We start from the raw sequence: 14,468 nt of genomic DNA, 5'->3' as shown, positions 1-14,468 counted from the left end.
GTGTTAAATGTGGGTGATTGGAGTCAGTCGCATGCTCAGTGTTTGAGAGATGCCAGCCACCTATAATAGTGGCTAGGCTAAGCTATTGGGATGAGCAATGATGGTATTAACATACATAGTGGCATTAATTAGGGAGAGTAAGCCACAAGTGAATGCAGGTCAAAGTAGCACTAAGGCCACCGTTCTCACATCATGACCTTAAACATGGTCATGAGGCAGGTGAGAGGGGGAAGCTAACACTTTTTCATTTAAAGGAACACTCCGCCCATTTTCAACCAGCTTTGTATCATTAGAACATCAGTAGTATATCAGAAAACTGTAAACTGTTTTGAAGTCTGTCATCATTGGCTCTTCAGCCGAACACCTCAAATATGCCAGTCTGAGAACAGCTCCTCTTCTCTCTTTATGCTTTACTGGGTTTATGGTCCATGGCCTGTTGCCTGACTCAATGCTTTCTGTCTTATTAGTAGGAGAGAGAGAGCCAGCACAGAAAAATGTCCTTTCGTTTAGTTTATTCCAGCTTGACACCAGGTACAGCACACACGCGGACGTTTCAGCCTAACGGCCTTCTTCAGCGTGTCAATTCTGTCTTATTAGTACCTGTTGTCAAGGACAAAAGTGGGAAAATAAGTAGCCTAGATAACTACAGGCCTATAGCTCTTGCTAGCATCCTATCTAAAGTCCTTGAATTAATTATCTTGGATAAAATCAATGAGTGTATCCACTCCACAGATAACCAGTTTGGTTTTAAAGCCAAACATGGCACTGACCTGTGTGTTTATGCACTGAAGGAGATTGTGAACAAATACAAAGGCCTGAAGTCATCTGTGTTTATATGTTTTATTGATGCTTCCAAAGCCTTTGATCGGGTTAACCACTGTAAACTATTTACAAAGTTGAGAGAAAGAGGTGTGCCTGGATACTTGGTAAGGATTCTAGTGTACTGGTATGCCAACCAAACTATGCAGGTGAAATGGGGAGATAGTGTATCTGGCCCATTTAGGGTAAGCAATGGGGTCAGGCAGGGAGGGATTTTGTCCCCTGTTCTGTTCAATCTTTATGTTGACGACCTGTCCAAGAGACTGAACGCCTGTAAGACTGGGTGCATGATTGAACCATCTGATGTACGCAGATGACTTGGCCGTCCTCAGCCCGAGTAGCGCTGGTCTTCAGCAGCTCCTTGCAATATGCACCGAGTATGGCTTGGAAAATGATATAAAATACAATGCACACACACACACACACACACACACACACACACACACACACACACACACACACACACACACACACACACACACACACACACACACACACACACACACACACATATATATATCGTTTGTGCTGCCACTTTCGACACAGGGGTGTACAGTGTCCAATTTGTAAAGGCTAGCACTCCAGTGAACAGGTTTTATCCATTTACATACTGAGAAGAGCGTTCTCAATGTTATTAAAACAGTTGGTGTTAAACAGAAACATAATGTGTATTGTATACCTTCGTTTAGATGCTTTGTTTATTGTTTTAATCTGCCAACTAACCATTTTTCTATGAATTTTAAAAACACGCTTTTACTCTGAAGGTAACCGGAGGTCTTATATTCGCTAGCTCCGCAAACCGGAAGTAAACCGGAAGTTTTATATTCGTTCATAGAACGGAGCTCCCTTATATACTGTCTGCTACTTCCTACTTCAGCTTTTCAAAATAAAATAAAACTTAACAAGTCATATATAAATAAACACAGTAAAGTAAATAAAGTGTCTATGAAAATAACAAAGTAAGATAGAAACCTATACCGCACAGTAAAGTAGATAAAGTGCATGAGCAAGCAATACAATAACGACAAAATCCAGATCATAAAGCACAGTGAAGTAGATAAAGTGCATGAGCAAACAATACAATAAAGGCAAAATTCAGATCATAAAGCACAGTGAAGTAGATGAAGTGCATATGAAAAAAAATACAAGAAAAACAAGTCAATAAAAATACTAGATCCTAAAGCACAGTCAAATAAATAAAGTGCATATGGAGACCAAGACTAATAGGACATAGGTAATGAAAATATATAACATTACCTGGACAATAAATAGATAACTATCAAAAATACAAAATTCATAAAAAACATCCCAGTAATAACTCCTCATTAAGTCCTTTAGGAAACTCAGTCTGTACTTGATGGATCCAAAAGGCTTCTCTCTGTAACAGAGCTCTATCACGGTTGCCTCCCCTACGAGGTGTACCTACCATCTCAATACCCTGGAATCTAAGTGTACAAACATCATGACCTGCTTCATTAAAGTGGCGAGCAACAGGGGATTTAACATCCTTGTTCCTGATGCTACTTTTATGTTCAGAGAAGCATGTTTTAAGTTCTCTTATAGTTTTGCCAACATAACAAAGGCCACAAGGGCACTTAAGGAGATAAACTACAAATGTGGATTTGCATGTAATTCTGTTTCTCACACGTAGTTTCTGTCCAGAGTGAGGGTGTACAAAATACTCACCTTTGATCATAGCGTTACATTGAACACACTGACGGCACGGAAAATTACCACCAGGTAAAGAATCTAAAAAATGTTCAGGTTTCTTAAAACAATCCGCTCTCACCAATTTATCGCTCAAATTCCTAGCACGTCTGAGGGCAAAGATAGGAGGATATTTCAAGGCGTTACCAAGCTGGGGACCACTAGTTAAAATGTGCCAGTGTCTCATCACACATTTCTTCACGTCAGTGGACATATTAGAGAAAGTAGTGGCACATACAAGTCGAGAAGTTTTAGATTTCGGACATTTTGATGAAAATAAAGATTTTCTGTCCAGCCCCCTTGCTTTCTGTAAACATTGCTCAAGAAGGTCATTATTGTAACCCTTAGCCCTAAAGCGAGAACACAGGTCCATAGCCTGTTCTTCAAAAGTGGCATCAGTGCTGCAAATCCTTCTCAGATGTAAAAATTGGCTAAAAGGCAAACCTTTCTTTAGACTAGGGGGGTGATAGCTCGAGAAATCAAGGAAACTGTTAGTGTCCGTTTTAAGAAGAACTTAATCATTTTGTTTCATTCATGAACTCAAGGTTGCCCTCTATTAAGTTCACTTTAGAGTCCAGTCTTGATTCTGTGTCATTTTTAGATGTGTTGGTTTCTAAAAAAGAACAATTATGTACAAGTGTGTTTAGAAAGAAAACGGACACTAACAGTGTCTAACAATGTGCAATGTCATCAAGCAGCTGTGATGTCATCGGTGATGTCACTCAAGCAATTTCTGATGTCACTCAAATGAAAATGATGTTATGCAATTGCTGTGATGTCACTCAGGCAGTTGTGATGTTGTCACTTCCACTTGCGTGACAAGCTAACTTCAAGGACCAGAAAAGCTGCTGAGACTACGCTCCTGAGAAAAGGGCCATGACTAGTATGAACTTAGCTTAGCTTACTTCAGCACCTGGGTGTGATTTTTCTTTACAGGGGTACAGGAAGTGTCCTTTAACGTGAATAGTGTCACCCCCCCCCCCTCCTCCCGCCCAGGTATACATATATGGGGCCTATTAGATACCGTTCAGACCAACGATGCACAAATTGGCATAAGACGAATTAAAAAAAAAGGACGGAATCCATCCCCATTAGTACATAAGCGTAAATAATAATTTGCATTATAGACTGCATGTAATATGAGCAGAAACCAAGCAGAAAAGAATACATATACGGATTTTTTTTATTTCTAGGGTGGAGACTCTGGAGACGATGCACCATGGGCCAACATGTTTTGGGATTTGCTGATTTAGAAAATGAAAAAAAAAATTGCCTAAGCATTATAGGCACAACACAGGGTTAACATGACACTACCATAGATTAAAAAAAAAAAAGACCATGTCATGTATTAACTGAAATGTAGACACTACCCACTGGAAAATACTGCTGTCTGTTGTGATAAAAAATTTAGTTTTTAAAACTTTTTAAGGATAGACTCAACTCTAACTCTAACTCCTTGGCTGGTCTGTATTAAATCACCTTGATCTGACACTTGACTGTAAAGTCATAGCAATTATTACAGCTAAACACAAGAACTGTGTTCATTAACAAACATGTCACTACTATAATGAGGAGGAGGGGCTCTGCTGTGCTCAACTGTGCATGCCAACCTGATCTCCCAAAAAATTGTAAAATATCAACGTTTTTGGACCAACGTTGCTATGTTACTGACGGTCTCCCGTCTGACTCCCTGCCTGTGCAGGAGAGCACCAAGGCTCTGAGGTCCGGTTCTTTTATCTGTCATTGTCGTCGAGGGTGTGTCTATATTTTTGCTGACTCAATGACTTCAATTCTGATTGGATGCAACATGATCCCTCTCCTAATGGTGGCCCTGCCCATCAACTGGGCCACCTCCCTTAGGTGTCTTGAACACAATGATACTCTAACTGAACCATCCTTATCTGAAAACATCCATCAACTGGGACACCTCCTATGGTCTTGAACTCAATGACACTCTCTTCCCACTCTCATCTAAAAACATGTTATGTAACCCAGGCTTATTTAGCACACAATAATGGTATTTACATTTGTCATTTCAAACGTTGTGCATGTAACATAGACTATTTCAGCATACAATTAGAATCCATTCATATTGAGATTACATTTTCCACTTGGAAGTCCATAGACACGTGTTCACATCCCTCAGTCAACACAATGCATTTCAACGATATAATACAATCTATGTTTCACGTGACATATGGTTATAACATTGTGACTTCAGTGCACACAGGATATATAGAAAAACTTTGGTGAATAGCATTTTGATTGAATAGGAGTCTCCTCTCCTCCAGTCGGGTTGCCCCCTCGCAGGTGGTGGAGCAAAAGTTCATCCAAAGTTCAGCTTTCCCAACACTTCAATTCTGATTGGATGCAGCATGATCCCTCTCCTAATGGTGGCCCTGCCCATCAACTGGGCCAGCTCCCTTAGGTGTCTTGAACTCAATGACATTACCTTAATTTTCAACATGGAGTTCATTATACTCTTACAAATACAATTTCGGCTTGGAAATTGTAAAATGGTAACGTACGTTTATACAGGGGTGGGCGTGGTTTCCAGAGATTTTCCATTTCTAACCCCTCCCGCTACCCTAACTCTAAATCTAAAATCTCAGAACGTTACCATTTTACAATTTTGGAGCCAAAATTGTAACATAGCAACGTTGGTCCAAAACGTTGCTATTTTACAATTGTCTGTGAGACTGTGTTGATGCACGCAGGATAAGACGAGGGGAATCTTTCATAGATATTACACCAATAAAGAGGTTAAAGAGACTAAAGAATGAAACATAAATAACGACCGATCTGTTAGACAGGTAACTGTAATGTGATTACTGAAACTGTAACAGTAATGCCTCCGTTACAAAAGAAAAATGAAACATGATTAACGAGTAACATCACTTTCTAACATGTTACACCACCACTGCTATGTAGAACAACTCAATTATAGTGTGTATGTTTGAGGAACATGTGACGACTCTGACTCCCTCACTCCCTCCCTTACTACATTGAGCCGGGTTATAACAAACTTTACATCTTTACTGTAATTGTATGGCGTCAGGTGTGAAGGTGAATCTACAATGTGGATGGTAAATGGTAAATGGCCTGCATTTATATAGCGCTTTTATCCAAAGCGCTTTACAGTCAGTAGTTACATTCACCCATTCACACACCGATGGCGGCACGGGAGAAATTTGGGGTTCAGTATCTTGCCCAAGGACACTTCGACACGCAGACTGGAGGAGCCGGGAATCGAACCACCGACCTCTTTTATCCAAAGCGATTAGTGGACGACCCGCTCTACCTCCTGAGCTACAGCCGCCCCACGGATAATATTCACATCAGGACTAACCGAGCCTTCCTGCAGTTCCTCACAGCTGGGACCAGTCTTCGTCGTCCCTCCTTTGTTGTGCTGTAGGCCTCCAGGTCCAACACATCCAGAACCTCCTCTGACATCTGCAGCATGTAGGCCAGAGCTGAGCAGTGGATCGCAGAGAGTTCCTTCTCTGATCTGTTCTCTGACTTCAGGAACTGTTGGATCTCCTGATGTACTGAGTGATCGTTCATCTCCATCAAACAGTGGAAGATGTTAATGCTTCTGTCAGGAGAGATGTGTTCATCATCCTCTTCATCATCACTGGCCATCACCTTCAGGTAGCTGATTGCTGTCTGGATGCTTTTTGGTCTGCTGTCTGGGTGACCCAGCAGGTCTGCCAAGAGTGTCTGGCTGGATTCCAGTGAGAGACCATGAAGGAAGCGGACAAAGAGATCCAGGTGGCCATTTTTACTCTTCAGGGATTTGTACATGACTCTACCCAGGAAGGATGTTCACTGTCTTCATCCTAACTGTCATCATCTGCATCCCAGTCTACTCCCAGGAATGTGACCAGTACCTTCTTATCCATGTTTGTGTAACAGCGGAACATGTAGACTGCAGCAAGAAACTCCTGAATGCTTAGATGAACAAAGCAGTATACCGGTTTCTGGAAGAGCACATACTCTCTTTTGAAGATCTCTGTGCACACTCCTGAGAACACCGAGGCCTCTCTGACATCAAGACCGCACTCCTCCAGATCTTCTTGGTAGAACATGAGGTTGCCTTCCTCCAGATGTTCAAATGCCAGCCTCCCGAGCTTCAGAAGTAGTTTCCTATCAGTCTTCATCAACTCCTGTTGATTCATCCCATGTCTCTCTTCATACTTCTGCGTCTTCCTCTGTGTCTGAACCAGCAGGAAGTGTGAGTACATCTCAGTCAGGCTCTTGGGAAGCTCTCCTCTCTGGTCTGTAGTCAACATGTGCTCCAGAACTGTAGCGGTGATCCAACAGAAGACTGGGATGTGGCACATGATGTGGAGGATCCTGGATGCCTTGATGTGTGAGATTATTCTGTTGGCCTGTTCCTCATCACTGGATCTCCTCCTGAAGTACTCCTCCTTCTGGGGGTCAGTGAAGCCTTGTACCTCTGTTACCCTGTTGACATATGTAGGAGGGATCTGATTGGCTGCTGCAGGTCGGGAAGTGATCCAGAGGAGAGCCAGGGGAAGAAGATTCCCCTTGATGAGGTTTGTCAACAGCACGTCTACTGATGATGCCTGTGTGACGTCAGTCACAACCTCATTGTTCTGGAAATCCAGCAAAAGTCTGCTTTCATCCAGGCCATCAAAGATGAACACAACCTTGCAGACAGAGAGCTGCTCTGCTGTGATCATCTGTAATGTTGGATGGAAAACATGGAGCAGCGTGAGAAGACTGTACTGCTCATCTTTGATCAAGTTCAGCTCCCGGAATGAAAGCAGAATCACCAGATTGACATCTTGATTTTCCAAGCCCTCTGCCCAGTCCAGAGTGAACTTCTGCACTGAGAAGGTTTTTCCAATGCCAGCAATGCCCTGCGTCAGAACTACTCTGATGTGTGTCTCTTTGCCAGACAAGGGTTTAAAGATGTCCTGGCACTTGATTGGAGTGTCATGGAGGGTCTCCATCTTGGATGCTCTCTCCAGCTGCCACACCTCATGTTGGGTATTAACCCCTTCAATCTGTCCCACTGTGATGTAGAGCAGAGTGTAGATCCTATTGAGGGGAGTTCCAGTTCCTGCTTCAGTTCCTTCTGTCACAAATCCACATCTCTTTATGAGAATGATCTTATGCTGGTCTAAAGCCTCCAGCAGAGCACCATCCACTGGAAGAGAAGAAAGAATAAGCAAGTGTTTAATAATACACTATTGTTTCCTAGTTTTAGAAATGGTGAGAACAGTAGACAGACCCCCAGTCTTACAATGAGCGATGCTGGTTTGACTGAGTGTCTGCAGTCCAGGTCTTGTTCTGGATCTTTGTCCACACTGGGGACAGGCAGAGTCTCCTGATGAACCAGACTGGTCCCAGTATGAGGTGATGCACTGTGTGCAGAACCAGTGTCCACAGCTGGTAGAGACTGGATCCCTCAGGACCCAATGACACAATGCACAGCAGGACAGCTGCTGCTTCACAACACCTAGACTCCTCTTCCTCTCTCTGTAGGGACTGTCGATGAGTACGGACCCGCGGCAGGCGAACCTATGATGATTGATTGATATGTGCAAAGTTTTAATCAATAATATTTAACATGGAGTATTCAGAGAGCCCATTCAGGCACATTTAATTATATAAAGGGGAGTCATACATGTGTTGAATTATATAAAAAGGAAAAAAGAGGAAGTAAAACAGGTGCCTGCGTGAGAAATGCAGCAGGGGTCTGAAGATGTGTGGAAATGTTCCCATGGAAAGTCACAGGTGCTGCAAGGTGGATATTGAGTAAGTTCAGTGTCCTGTTCGGAAACAAGTCGGGGAGAAATGAGGAAGTAGTGCTGAGGTAGGATATTGGTTAAGGGAAATGATTTGGCGGAAATTTATTATAAAAGACAAGACAAATCATCATTTGGGGTCTTCACGTCCCTATGCGTGCGGATGCTATTTCCGAGCGAACCACGAACCAACCAGCCAGCCGAAACCAGCCACGGAGCGGGAGTGAACCACTGCCGAGACCCAGTCTTGACTTTAACGGGTAGGAAACCTTTTCAACACAGGTGTAGGATGTAATCCGTATAAGGAGATCATCTGTTGTTAACACAGATTACGTTTAGATGGGTTTCGGGCTGATTTCTTCTCTGAAGGAAAGGAAGTGGGTTTTTAACTGTTAAATGATATAATGTCCTGTTGGTTAGCGGCTGGGAGAAAGTTTGATGTGATTAAGCGGGGATGTTCATGGCTTAAAATGGTTAGCGAAGCCGTTTTGTTTTGAGACAGGAAATATATAGTATGAGGGGATAAGTTCTATTTGTCAGAAGTTTGGGAATTAGTCTATGTTATACCTACACTCCTTAGTATAGAATGGAGCATTATTATTTTCAAAGTGACATGCATTGTCTGTTATGCTAAAACTCTCTAAATGAATTTTCCCATGTGAAATGAAAGCATTTATATAGAGTACAGTTATAGGGGGGTAAATAAATTATTTCATTAGTCACACACCTTGATTTGTAAAGTATGTGCTATTATGTGGTGAGGTATTTCCATTGTAAAGGGTTTAAATGAATTATCTCATTCAATGTAAATGCATTTATATAAACTACATCTATAGGGGAATAGATTCCATTTGTTAAAAGTTTGGAGATAAATCTGTTTCATACCTGCACACCGGCATTTTCAATGTGACATGCATTGCCATCTATGTAAAGGGTTTAAATAAATTCTCTCATTCGATGTAAATGCATTTATATAAACTACATCTATAGGGGAATAGATTCCATTTGTTAAAAGTTTGGAAATAAATCTGTTTCATACCTGCACACAGGCGTTTGAGAGTGACATACATGGTCACCTATGCTCGCTCATGGTGAAAAGGGTCGAAAGATGACCAGACCTAATACTAGTACGATTGTAAAGGAATTCAAGCGATTCAGGATATAAGGGGCTCATGGTGAGAGATTGACGATGGCCGGTATATTAGAAGGTGCAGACTGGCCATAATAGTAATATTACCATTGACGATCTGTCCAGGACCTGGGAGACTGAGGATAAGTTATGTAGTATTTTACATGATATAGAACACTTCACATGGGAGGCGAGTTCGAGCCCTCGGGAGATACAAATGCTTATTCCCCATATAGAGGATGTGGGGAAATAAATTATTTAATTAAAGATACACCTGAACTGGAAATCAGAGCTGATTGGGTTTTTCTATAGGAAAAGGCCTAAGATACAGCATTTTATTCTGGGAACACTTGTACTGGAACTTACCTGGCTGGGAATTAGATAAAACAGCATTTTAGTCTGGGAACAAATGTAAAGTGGTTTATCACGCTGAGGTGTACAGTAGCATATATCTGCGTTTTGAACTCGTTTAGGGAAGTCGGAGTAGATCTATTTTTAGAGGAGTAAGAAACCAACGGTTTGAGGCCCGCTCAACAGGCTGGTATTTGACACTCATTTCACACCGAGAGGGGATCATAACGGAACAGAGCCTATAGGAAGCAGGCTATATTTAAGGGAAATACATTTTAGTTATTTACTTTTATCTCAGCTTGATCATTTAAAGTCTGGGACAATAAGATCTTGTGGAAGCGTTACTTTAAACAAGAAGTGTTAGATTTGGATAGGGGAGAGGAAACACTTCCTCTTTTCACTGCATGAAGCAACAGGTTAGCAGTGACCTGACTGAGCTATTATTAGAATGGGTGCAGAAGGCCACATGCAGCCACAATCAACGTATACTGAAAGTTACAGTAACGGATTAAAGTGTACTGTAGCCATGCAAAGGTTATTGGGGTCCAACTAAAAGGACTTAAGCGACATGATAAATTACAGTAAATAATCAAAATATACTTACTATGGTCATGATTCCAACCAGGTTAATTAATATTAGAGTGGATCACCACACCAGGAGTATTTGTGCTTGAATGAAAGGGGTTTATTCAATTTAAGGTTAAGGAAGATGATTTGTGTTATTATGTTGTGTTTAAATGTATGCCATGTGAATGTTTGAGAATTGTATTGAAATTATATTTGTGCTATTTGGTTTAGCCTGACGTGTCAGGTCTTTTAAGGTTACTCTGGAGGCCTTTGTAATGACAAGCTTAAAACGACTACTTGACAGGGAAGGTGTATTAAAACATCGTCAGGTTAAGCAAGAATTGTCATCTCAAGGGAAAAACTTTAACACGACCTTAACCAGTGCAGATTAACACATAGTTAGAATTAATTCCAACACACACAACATCAGTCAAGTGCTAGAGAGAGCCACCGTTAACTTGAGTGATCACCCCAAGGGGGTGTAAGCCACTGCCCCCAAAAGGGTGACTACAGCAGGTTGGACTTGAGAATAGGAGGTGGTTAGCAGTTGGACGAATCTCTCTACCCCGCGGGTTACTAGTGAGCTAGGCATTCTATACCGTAGCAGATGTCCATAAGAAAATTAACCAGCGGATAGGCTAGCTATAGGAGTAAGAGGCGTAACCCGCGTTGATACGCTGTACGGCATTATCGAGCATTATTAACAGGACGAAGGCAATTTATTATGACTGATCAGAAAACATTAAGATTTAACTAAAAAAGAAAATGTCAAGCTAAATTTAACTCTTTTGTTGAAATTGTAAACTAAATGTCAATATTTTTGCTCAGATAGCATCATGCTGCCACAACATGTACATTATATTTTTCTATCTTTATATTGTTATATGGATTCTAGGGGTGTCACGATACACTCAGTTCACGATACGATACGATACACGATATTGGGTTCATGATAACGATACGATACGATATTTTAACAATATTCTTTTGCGATCGATTTGTAAGTTGAGGGGGCATCCTCCACGCTAATTTGAATAATTTCACCATTTTCATCCTCCGTGTCTGTAACGTCCCTCGTCTGTTCAAATAAAGCAATGAAAAGGAGAGCGAGCATGCAATCAGCTGCAGATCAGTGCCACCATGTTGAACATGGTGTTCAGCTTCTTTTTCTCACGATATGAGATTTCATCTCAACGATACATAATGTCACGTTTTGATATCGTGATATATTGTGGGACGATATATTGTGACATCCCTAATGGATTCCAATTTGTTTATTGTGTCTGTTGTATCTGATACCATGCTTGGGTTATATACATCCTAATATAGCCTATAAGTTCATATCATTTTTAACGATATTCAGAGTCTTTCCTTCATAGCCAGACTACAAGCTTTGCCTCATCAATACAGTCGTCTCGTAGTATGGAATGTAACAGTGAAGGAAACTTCTAAATGAGACAACAACAGTTCTCCTTCATCATTATGACTCAGGTTTTATAGGCTTCCATAACCAGTCCTCTTACTTTGTGTCTGAAGGTCCAGGATCATTACTGAAGTTTAGAGGAGGGTATCCTTTAGACCAATCATTCTTCATAGACAGACAGCTGGGTACTGGAGTCTCTGCTCTCTGCCTGTGGTACTGACCTCTGAAACACAAATGTTTGATACATATGATCATTAGTTCTAGTAAAGACAGACAACAATGCATGTGACATTGCACACTGTCACTGTTTCCATCCAGTTTTTCATAGGGAGTACTCTCGTACACAACTGCCCCTCATGTAATAAACAATTTCCCCACTAGATGGTGCATCAAGTCCACAAGTGAATCTGTTCTTTCACTCTGCAGCAAACTTGGGTCTGCTCAGAGCTCTAATGCTGGGCTGCTCGAGTTGTTTTGATGATTTCTTTATTTCAGATCTCAGACAAACTACAAAACCACTCAAGACAAGAACATGTGTTTATCATACTAACACAGAACATTTGTCTTTCATCCTCATTTAATCATATGCCATTCCATCAGACTTGTAACAGTCCTCTTACTTTGTGTCTGAAGGCCCAGGTTCATTACTGAAGTTTGGAGGGTATCCTTTAGAGTGGTCACTCTTCATAGACAGACAGCTGGGTACTGGAGTCTCTGCTCTCTGCCTGTGGTACTGACCTCTGAAACACAAATGTTTGATACATATCATCATTAGTTCTAGTAAAGACAAACATCAATGATGAGCAATTTGATTGGACAAGAGGCATTCCAGCTGTGATGATATCTCAGTATGACATCACAGGACACTTCACTGTGTGTATATCACTATCAGACAGTGATGTAGTGGTGACACAAAAGTGGGTAAACTATAAATTTCAGAGGCAGCTTTCTCGTGCACATCACACCGTTATAAAAAGGTGGATAGAAACTTCAGTCGCACATACAAGACTAGATATGAGACTAGAACAACTGAAACTGAATCATATTTGCCTATAATGATATATTTTTATTATTATCATTGGTAGAAATTGAGCACTCCTCTGCGCTCATCTCTACTGTGCCTCGTTGGTTTGGTCGCAGATGCACTCGCCCGGCCTCACCCGCTTCGTGGGCTCGCAGACGCATTTTTGAGTTGTGCAAATTTGATTACATTTTCAGGCCTTATTATATTTTCATGAAATTATTATTACATTATTGAGTGTTACAGTCCTCTTACTTTGTGTCTGGAAGTCCAGGTTCATTACTGAACTCTGGAGGAAGATGTTTAGACCAGTCACTCTTCATAGACAGACAGCTGGGTACTGGAGACTCTGCTCTCTGCCTATACTGACCTCTGAAACACACATGTTTGATACATATCATCATTAGTTCTGGTAAAGACAGGCAACAATGCATGTGACACTGACTGCACACTGTCACTGTTTCTGTCCAGTTTTTCACAAGGAGTACTCTCATACACCAATGTCCCTCATGTAATAAACACTTTCTCCACTAGATGGTGCATCGAGTCCACAATTGAATCAGTTCTTTCACTCTGCAGCAAACTTGGGTCTGCTCAGAGCTCTAATGCTGGGCTGCTCGAGTTGTTTTGATGATTTCTTCATTTCAAATCTCAGACAAACTACAAAACCACTCAAGACAAGAACATGGGTTTCTCATACTAACACAGAACATTTTGTCTTTCATCCTCATTTAATCATATGCCATTCCATCAGACTTGTAACAGTCCTCTTACTTTGTGTCTGAAGGTCCACGTTCATTACTGAAGTTTGGAGGGTATCCTTTAGACCAGTCACTCTTCATAGACAGACAGCTGGGTACTGGAGACTCTGCTCTCTGCCTGTGGTACTGACCTCTGAAACACACATGTTTGATAAATATCATCATTAGTTCTAGTAAAGACAGACATCAATACATGTGACATTGTACATTATACAACAGTTAGTTCTGGCCGAGCAATTTGATTGGACAAGAGGCATTCCAGCTGTGGTGTGTTAGTATGACATCACAGGACACTTCACTGTGTGTATATCACTATCAGACAGTGATGTAGTGGTGACACAAAAGTGGGTAAACTATAAATTTCAGAGGCAGCTTTCTCGTGCGTCACACCGTTATAAAAAGGTGGATAGAAACTTCAGTCGCACATACAAGACTAGATATGAGACTAGAACAACTGAAACTGAATCATATATGCCTATAATGATATATTTTTATTATTATTATTGGTAGAAATTGAGCACTCCTCTGCGCTCATCTCTACTGTGCCTCGTTGGTTTGGTCGCAGATGCACTTGCCCGGCCTCGCCCGCTTTGTGGGCTTGCTGACGCAGCCCGGTCACTGCGCGGCCTCGCCCACTCAAAGCCTGAGTTGAATTATGTTCTGTAGCCTGGTGGAGGCTTTTACAGCAGCCCATGTTTTTGTACAGGCTTCATACAAACAAACCCAGAATTTTCTTAGCAATTATCTAACCTAAACGAAATGTACTTTTACTTAAATAGGATACTTTTTTATTTAAGTAATTTCCTGGGATAGTACTTTTACTTGTACTTGAATTAATTGTCACTAAAGTAATCATACTTGTACTTGAGTAGGATTTGTCAGTGCTCTTTCCACCTCTGCCTGCATTTCATAT

General features: G+C 41.3%; 1 protein-coding gene across 1 annotated transcript; it reads right to left on the bottom strand.

The window, feature by feature from the left end:
* Positions 1-5,859: 5,859 nt before the first annotated feature.
* Positions 5,860-7,595, bottom strand: LOC310782208 (NLR family CARD domain-containing protein 3-like; the record flags this gene model as incomplete). The annotated part of the gene is given in 3 exon segments (XM_083642890.1): positions 5,860-6,342; positions 6,344-6,370; positions 6,372-7,595. Coding segments are annotated over 3 exon segments (1,734 nt in total), but the record flags the coding sequence as incomplete, so codon positions are not given.
* Positions 7,596-14,468: the final 6,873 nt, after the last annotated feature.

This window comes from Poromitra crassiceps (genome assembly GCF_964638095.1).
Source record: "Poromitra crassiceps genome assembly, chromosome: 9".
Lineage (NCBI taxonomy): Eukaryota > Metazoa > Chordata > Actinopteri > Beryciformes > Melamphaidae > Poromitra > Poromitra crassiceps.
Note: the sequence above shows the minus strand (reverse complement) of the source record. Positions and strands in the feature narration are given on the sequence as shown.